At 46.1% G+C, this 7,500-nt stretch overlaps 1 protein-coding gene across 7 annotated transcripts in view; it reads left to right on the top strand.

Annotated features, from left to right (window-relative positions):
- arhgap42b (Rho GTPase activating protein 42b) overlaps positions 1 to 7,500 on the top strand; it is a 237,147-nt gene that overhangs the window by 157,099 nt on the left and 72,548 nt on the right. For all 7 annotated transcript variants that reach the window (XM_045704171.1, XM_045704175.1, XM_045704173.1 and 4 more), the window contains 3 exons: positions 5,312 to 5,413; positions 6,324 to 6,434; positions 6,565 to 6,669. In XM_045704171.1, coding sequence (XP_045560127.1) covers positions 5,312 to 5,413; positions 6,324 to 6,434; positions 6,565 to 6,669 — 318 coding nt within the window. The remainder of the gene's footprint in view (positions 1 to 5,311; positions 5,414 to 6,323; positions 6,435 to 6,564; positions 6,670 to 7,500) is intronic.

Here is a 7,500-nt window from a genome sequence, read left to right as displayed (position 1 = left end):
TGGGTAGAGTCTAGTCAGTGTGAGGGTAGAGCCAGTGCAAGAGATTCAGTGAAAAAAAGGGTGTCAATGCAAATAGTCTGGGTGACCATTTAATTAACTCTTCATCAGTCTTATGGCTTGGGGCTAGAAGCTGTTTAGGAGGCTTTTGGTCCCAGACTTGGCGCTCCGGTACCGCCAGCCGTGCGTTAGCAGGGGGGAACAGTCTGTGATTTGGTTGGCTGAAGTCTTTGACCATTTTCATGGCCTTCCTCTGACACCGCCTGGTATAGAGGTCCTGGAGGGCAGGAAGCTTGGCCCCAGTGATGTACTGGGCCGTTCGCACTACCCTCTGTAGTGCCTTGCGGTCAGAGGCCGTGCAGTTGCCATACCAGGTGGTGATGCAACCAGTCAGGATGCTCTCGATGGTGCAGCTGTAGAACATTTTAAGGATCTGAGGGCCCATGACACATTTTTTCAGCTTCTTCAGTGGGAAGAGGCATTGTCGTGCCTGTGTTGGGGTGTTTGGGAATGACAGATCCTTAATGATGTGGACACCGAGGAACTTGAAGCTCTCAACCGGCTCCACTACAGCCCTGTTGATGCCAGTGGGGGCGTGCTCAACCCTCTGTTTCCTGTAGCCCACAATCAGCACCTTTATACAACGGGTGTGTCCATAGACGAATAGGGTGTGTCCATAGAGGAATAGGGTGTGTCCATAGAGGAATAGGGTGTGTCCATAAAGGAATAGGGTGTGTCCATAGAGGAATAGGGTGTGTCCATAGAGGAATAGGGTGTGTCCATAGAGGAATAGGGTGTGTCCATAGAGGAATAGGGTGTGTCCATAGAGGAATAGGGTGTGTCCATAGAGGAATAGGGTGTGTCCATAAAGGAATAGGGTGTGTCCATAGAGGAATAGGGTGTGTCCATAGAGGAATAGGGTGTGTCCATAGAGGAATAGGGTGTGTCCATAGAGGAATAGGGTGTGTCCATAGAGGAATAGGGTGTGTCCATAGAGGAATAGGGTGTGTACATAGAGGAATAGGGTGTGTACATAGAGGAATAGGGTGTGTCCATAGAGGAATAGGGTGTGTCCATAGAGGAATAGGGTGTGTCCATAGAGGAATAGGGTGTGTCCATAGAGGAATAGGGTGTGTCCATAGAGGAATAGGGTGTGTCCATAGAGGAATAGGGTGTGTCCATAAAGGAATAGGGTGTGTCCATAGAGGAATAGGGTGTGTCCATAGAGGAATAGGGTGTGTCCATAGAGGAATAGGGTGTGTCCATAGAGGAATAGGGTGTGTCCATAGAGGAATAGGGTGTGTCCATAGAGGAATAGGGTGTGTCCATAGAGGAATAGGGTGTGTCCATAGAGGAATAGGGTGTGTCCATAGAGGAATAGGGTGTGTCCATAAAGGAATAGGGTGTGTCCATAGAGGAATAGGGTGTGTCCATAGAGGAATAGGGTGTGTCCATAGAGGAATAGGGTGTGTCCATAGAGGAATAGGGTGTGTCCATAGAGGAATAGGGTGTGTCCATAGAGGAATAGGGTGTGTCCATAGAGGAATAGGGTGTGTCCATAGAGGAATAGGGTGTGTCCATAAAGGAATAGGGTGTGTCCATAGAGGAATAGGGTGTGTCCATAGAGGAATAGGGTGTGTCCATAGAGGAATAGGGTGTGTCCATAGAGGAATAGGGTGTGTCCATAGAGGAATAGGGTGTGTCCATAGAGGAATAGGGTGTGTCCATAGAGGAATAGGGTGTGTCCATAGAGGAATAGGGTGTGTCCATAGAGGAATAGGGTGTGTCCATAGAGGAATAGGGTGTGTCCATAGAGGAATAGGGTGTGTCCATAGAGGAATAGGGTGTGTCCATAAAGGAATAGGGTGTGTCCATAGAGGAATAGGGTGTGTCCATAGAGGAATAGGGTGTGTCCATAGAGGAATAGTGTGTGTCCATAGAGGAATAGGGTGTGTCCATAAAGGAATAGGGTGTGTCCATAAAGGAATAGGGTGTGTCCATAAAGGAATAGGGTGTGTCCATAGAGGCATAGGGTGTGTCCATAGAGGCATAGGGTGTGTCCATAGAGGAATAGGGTGTGTCCATAGAGGAATAGGGTGTGTCCATAGAGGAATAGGGTGTGTCCATAGAGGAACAGGGTGTGTCCATAGAGGAATAGGGTGTGTCCATACAGGAATAGGGTGTGTCCATAGAGGAATAGGGTGTGTCCATAGAGGCATAGGGTGTGTCCATAGAGGAATAGGGTGTGTCCATAGAGGAATAGGGTGTGTCCATAGAGGAATAGGGTGTGTCCACAGAGGAATAGGGTGTGTCCATAGACGAATAGGGTGTGTCCATAGAGGAATAGGGTGTGTCCATAAAGGAATAGGGTGTGTCCATAGAGGAATAGGGTGTGTCCATAGAGGAATAGGTTGTGTCCATAAAGGAATAGGGTGTGTCCATAGAGGAATAGGGTGTGTCCATAAAGGAATAGGGTGTGTCCATAGAGGAATAGGGTGTGTCCATAGAGGAATAGGGTGTGTCCATAGAGGAATAGGGTGTGTCCATAGAGGAATAGGGTGTGTCCATAGAGGAATAGGGTGTGTCCATAGAGGAATAGGGTGTGTCCATAAAGGAATAGGGGGTGTCCATAGAGGAATAGGGTGTGTCCATAGAGGAATAGGGTGTGTCCATAGAGGAATAGGGTGTGTCCATAGAGGAATAGGGTGTGTCCATAGAGGAATAGGGTGTGTCCATAAAGGAATAGGGTGTGTCCATAAAGGAATAGGGTGTGTCCATAAAGGAATAGGGTGTGTCCATAGAGGCATAGGGTGTGTCCATAGAGGAATAGGGTGTGTCCATAGAGGAATAGGGTGTGTCCATAGAGGAATAGGGTGTGTCCATAGAGGAACAGGGTGTGTCCATAGAGGAATAGGGTGTGTCCATACAGGAATAGGGTGTGTCCATAGAGGAATAGGGTGTGTCCATAGAGGAATAGGGTGTGTCCATAGAGGAATAGGGTGTGTCCATAGAGGAATAGGGTGTGTCCATAAAGGAATAGGGTGTGTCCATAAAGGAATAGGGTGTGTCCATAAAGGAATAGGGTGTGTCCATAGAGGCATAGGGTGTGTCCATAGAGGAATAGGGTGTGTCCATAGAGGAATAGGGTGTGTCCATAAAGGAATAGGGTGTGTCCATAGAGGAATAGGGTGTGTCCATAGAGGAATAGGGTGTGTCCATAGAGGAATAGGGTGTGTCCATAGAGGAATAGGGTGTGTCCATAGAGGAATAGGGTGTGTCCATAAAGGAATAGGGTGTGTCCATAGAGGAATAGGGTGTGTCCATAGAGGAATAGGGTGTGTCCATAGAGGAATAGGGTGTGTCCATAGAGGAATAGGGTGTGTCCATAGAGGAATAGGGTGTGTCCATAGAGGAATAGGGTGTGTCCATAGAGGAATAGGGTGTGTCCATAAAGGAATAGGGTGTGTCCATAGAGGAATAGGGTGTGTCCATAAAGGAATAGGGTGTGTCCATAAAGGAATAGGGTGTGTCCATAGAGGAATAGGGTGTGTCCATAGAGGAATAGGGTGTGTCCATAGAGGAATAGGGTGTGTCCATAGAGGAACAGGGTGTGTCCATAGAGGAATAGGGTGTGTCCATACAGGAATAGGGTGTGTCCATAGAGGAATAGGGTGTGTCCATAGAGGAATAGGGTGTGTCCATAGAGGAATAGGGTGTGTCCACAGAGGAATAGGGTGTGTCCACAGAGGAATAGGGTGTGTCCATAGAGGAATAGGGTGTGTCCATAAAGGAATAGGGTGTGTCCATAGAGGAATAGGCGAAGTGGGAGAATTTACTTCACCCGAATCTGTCCATGAAAATAAGACCACGAAGTGAGGATGTCAATATGAGAGTGTCGAATTTGGTCAACAAAAAAATGTCAAATGTAATTTGCTACTTGAGGCTTATTTGATCGAATAGAGGGTTTGTGATGGTGAGGTTGTTATGAATGCACTGATATACGTAAGAAGACGCAGGTGGCATTTCCACAGCTTTATGTCGGAGTTGTGCCTGTCGTTCACACGATTATCTGTCCTCTCATTGGCTAGAATGGTCCCACCTGATCTCGCCTCCTCCCGCCTGCCTTCCGTCTTTGAGGACATGTATTTCCATTGTTAGAACAAGTCACTTGATTATCTTGTCAAAATAATAGAAAAAATAATACATATATATATATATATATATAGAGAGAGAGAGAGAGAGAGAGAGAGAGAGAGAGAGAGAGAGAGAGAGAGAGAGAGAGAGAGAGAGAGAGAGAGAGAGAGAGAGAGAGAGAGAGAGAGAGAGAGATTTTTTACATAAACAGAGTCTCAACTTCCTGTTGAGAGTTACAATATTAGAATCAAAAGGTGCAATTTCTAAACTTGGTTGTGCATCAGAAGTTTTGTTGTTGTTATGTCAGTCACTGACAGTCACTAATATAGTCCATATGTCAACTAACATGATTTTTCTGGTGAGTTAATCTAGCTGCCAGCTATCTAAACTTGTAGTAATCATTGTCAAATTACTGACCAGGGGACCCACAATGATTTTGTTAGTCACTCTCACTCAGATATCATGTTAAAAACTGCAAACATTTTCTCCATGCCCCATGGCAAAATGAGTAGAATTGAAGCAAACTTGCAACATTTCCTCTAACTCTAAAACTTTATTTTTTTCTCTCCGCTGTCAAGACGGGTTCTGCTGAAATATTTTTCTCGAGAGGTGGGTGTAGCTTAGGGCCGCCAAAAGTCTAGGGCCAGCTCTGACTGCATAGGGGCGTCAAAAGTCTAGGGCCAGCTCTGACTGCATAGGGGCGTCAAAAGGCTAGGGCCAGCTCTGACTGCATAGGGCCGCCAAAAGTCTAGGGCCAGCTCTGACTGCATAGGGTCACCAAAAGTCTAGGGCCAGCTCTGACTGCATAGGGTCACCAAAAGTCTAGGGCCAGCTCTGACTGCATAGGGTCACCAAAAGTCTAGGGCCAGCTCTAACTGCATGTGTGGGTATGGATGTGGGTGGCAGACCCGCGAGCCACTGCGCGCCCCACATGATAAGTACAGATTTTTTGTAAAGTTGCCCATCTCTGGCCTAGAGGGAGTTTCCACCGTATTTCTTATACCAGTCATTTCCTTTCAAAATCAGTGAATGTGGAAGTAAACAAGGACAAACTTTGAGAAGAAGGAGAGATAATTGGGACCTAGCTACAGTAATGTTTGTCACAGAGACTTCCTGTTATGTCACGGTACACCATGTGTTGAGGAGTTTCTACCATGTTCTCGTCTTTTGTCTTTCTCAGGAAGGGAAGAAGAAGTTTGACAAGGAGACAGAAAAATACTACACCGTTCTAGAGAAGCACCTGGCCTTGTCTTCCAGGAAGAAAGAGCCATTCTTACAAGAGGTAAGTCCCAGTTACGAGACAAAACAAGAGGTAAGTCCCAGTTACAAGACATCAAGTTCCTAACTATGAGCACATGTTAAATCTGCTTCAAGCAACTGGACAGGCCTTTGTGATGAATGAATGGCTGTTTCCTAAATGGCCCTAGTTAAAAGTAGTGCACAATATAGGCCCCGCAGCTTTTCTAAGGTCAACTTGCACTATGTCAATGACAAACACTGTTTCTCCTGCTGGTTACACATTACCTTCAGAGACAAACACACGGAAGAGTACTCTCTAAACCGGATGGTGTAACCATTAACCCTTTCGCTAAACAGTCTCCACAGTACACAGACACAACACACACACACATTTGCCAGCAGCATACCACCCTGCATCCCACTGCTGGCTTGCTTCTGAAGCTAAGCAGGGTTGGTCCTGGTCAGTCCCTGGATGGGAGACCAGATGCTGCTGGAAGTGGTGTTGGAGGGCCAGTAGGAAGCACTCCTTCCTCTGGTCTAAAATAAAAAATATCCCAATGCCCCAGGGCAGTGATTGGGGACATTGCCCTGTATAGGGTGCTGTCTTTCGGATGGGATGTTAAACGGGTGTCCTGACTCTCTGAGGTCATTAAAGATCCCATGGTACTTATCGTAAGAGTAGGGGTGTTAACCCCCGGTGTCCTGGCTAAATTCCCAATCTGGCCCTCATACCGTCATGGTCACCTAATCATCCCCAGTTTCCAATTGGCTCATTCATCCCCCCTCCTCTCCCCTGTAACTATTCCCCAGGTCGTTGCTGTAAATGAGAATGTGTTCTCAGTCAACTTACCTGGTTAAATAAAAAATGTACCCACAGACATGTATGTTCCCAGTTGCATACACACTACCTTTCCCTTTGTCCTAAAGTTAACCCGTTGTTTGTTAACCTCCAGGCAGACACACAGATTGACAAAGAGAGACAGGTCTTCTATGATGCTTCCCTGGAGTACGTCTTCAAGATTCAGGAGGTCCAAGAAAAGAAGAAGTTTGAGTTTGTGGAACCGGTAAGTGAAAGTTTTAGTATTCAGCTCGGAGCAAATTATTCCGTTTGGGAGTCAGGCAACCCTGCTAAATTTTAAAGTTTATACAGCCGTACATTAGTTAGGATTTCATGTACTTGTCTCTCCCTCTCAGCTGCTGGCCTTCCTGCAGGGTCTGTTCACGTTCTACCACGAAGGATACGAGCTCGCTCACGAGTTTGAGCCGTACAAACAACAACTCCAGTTCAACCTGCAGAACGTAAGTAGCCTGGTCCCAGATCAGACCTGTAATATCTACTAAGTAGTCTGGTCCCAGATCAGACCTGTAATATCTACTAAGTAGTCTGGTCCCAGATCAGACCTGTAGTCTTTACTAGGTATCCTGGTCCCAGATCAGACCTGTAATATCTACTAAGTAGTCTGGTCCCAGATCAGACCTGTAATATCTACTAAGTAGTCTGGTCCCAGATCAGACCTGTGTAGCCTGGTCCCAGATCAGACCTGTAATATCTACTAAGTAGTCTGGTCTCAGATCAGATCAGTAATATCTACTAAGTAGTCTGGTCTCAGATCAGATCAGTAATATCTACTAAGTAGTCTGGTCAGATCAACCTGTAATATCTACTAATATCTGGTCCCAGATCAGACCTGTAATATCTACTAAGTAGTCTGGTCTCAGATCAGATCAGTAATATCTACTAAGTAGTCTGGTCTCAGATCAGATCAGTAATATCTACTAAGTAGTCTGGTCCCAGATCAGACCTGTAATATCTACTAAGTAGTCTGGTCCCAGATCAGACCTGTAATATCTACTAAGTAGTCTGGTCCCAGATCAGATCAGTAATATCTACTAAGTAGTCTGGTCCCAGATCAGACCTGTAATATCTACTAAGTAGTCTGGTCCCAGATCAGATCAGTAATATCTACTAAGTAGTCTGGTCCCAGATCAGACCTGTAATATCTACTAAGTAGTCTGGTCCCAGATCAGACCTGTAATATCTACTAAGTAGTCTGGTCCCAGATCAGACCTGTAATATCTACTAGGTATCCTGGTCCCAGATCAGACCTGGGTATCCTGGTCCCAGATCAG

The sequence above is a fragment of the Salmo salar genome, chromosome ssa20 (genome assembly GCF_905237065.1).
Source record: "Salmo salar chromosome ssa20, Ssal_v3.1, whole genome shotgun sequence".
NCBI classification, from domain to species: domain Eukaryota; kingdom Metazoa; phylum Chordata; class Actinopteri; order Salmoniformes; family Salmonidae; genus Salmo; species Salmo salar.
The sequence above is the reverse complement of the archived record's forward strand: the minus strand, read 5'-3'. Positions and strand labels throughout refer to the sequence as shown.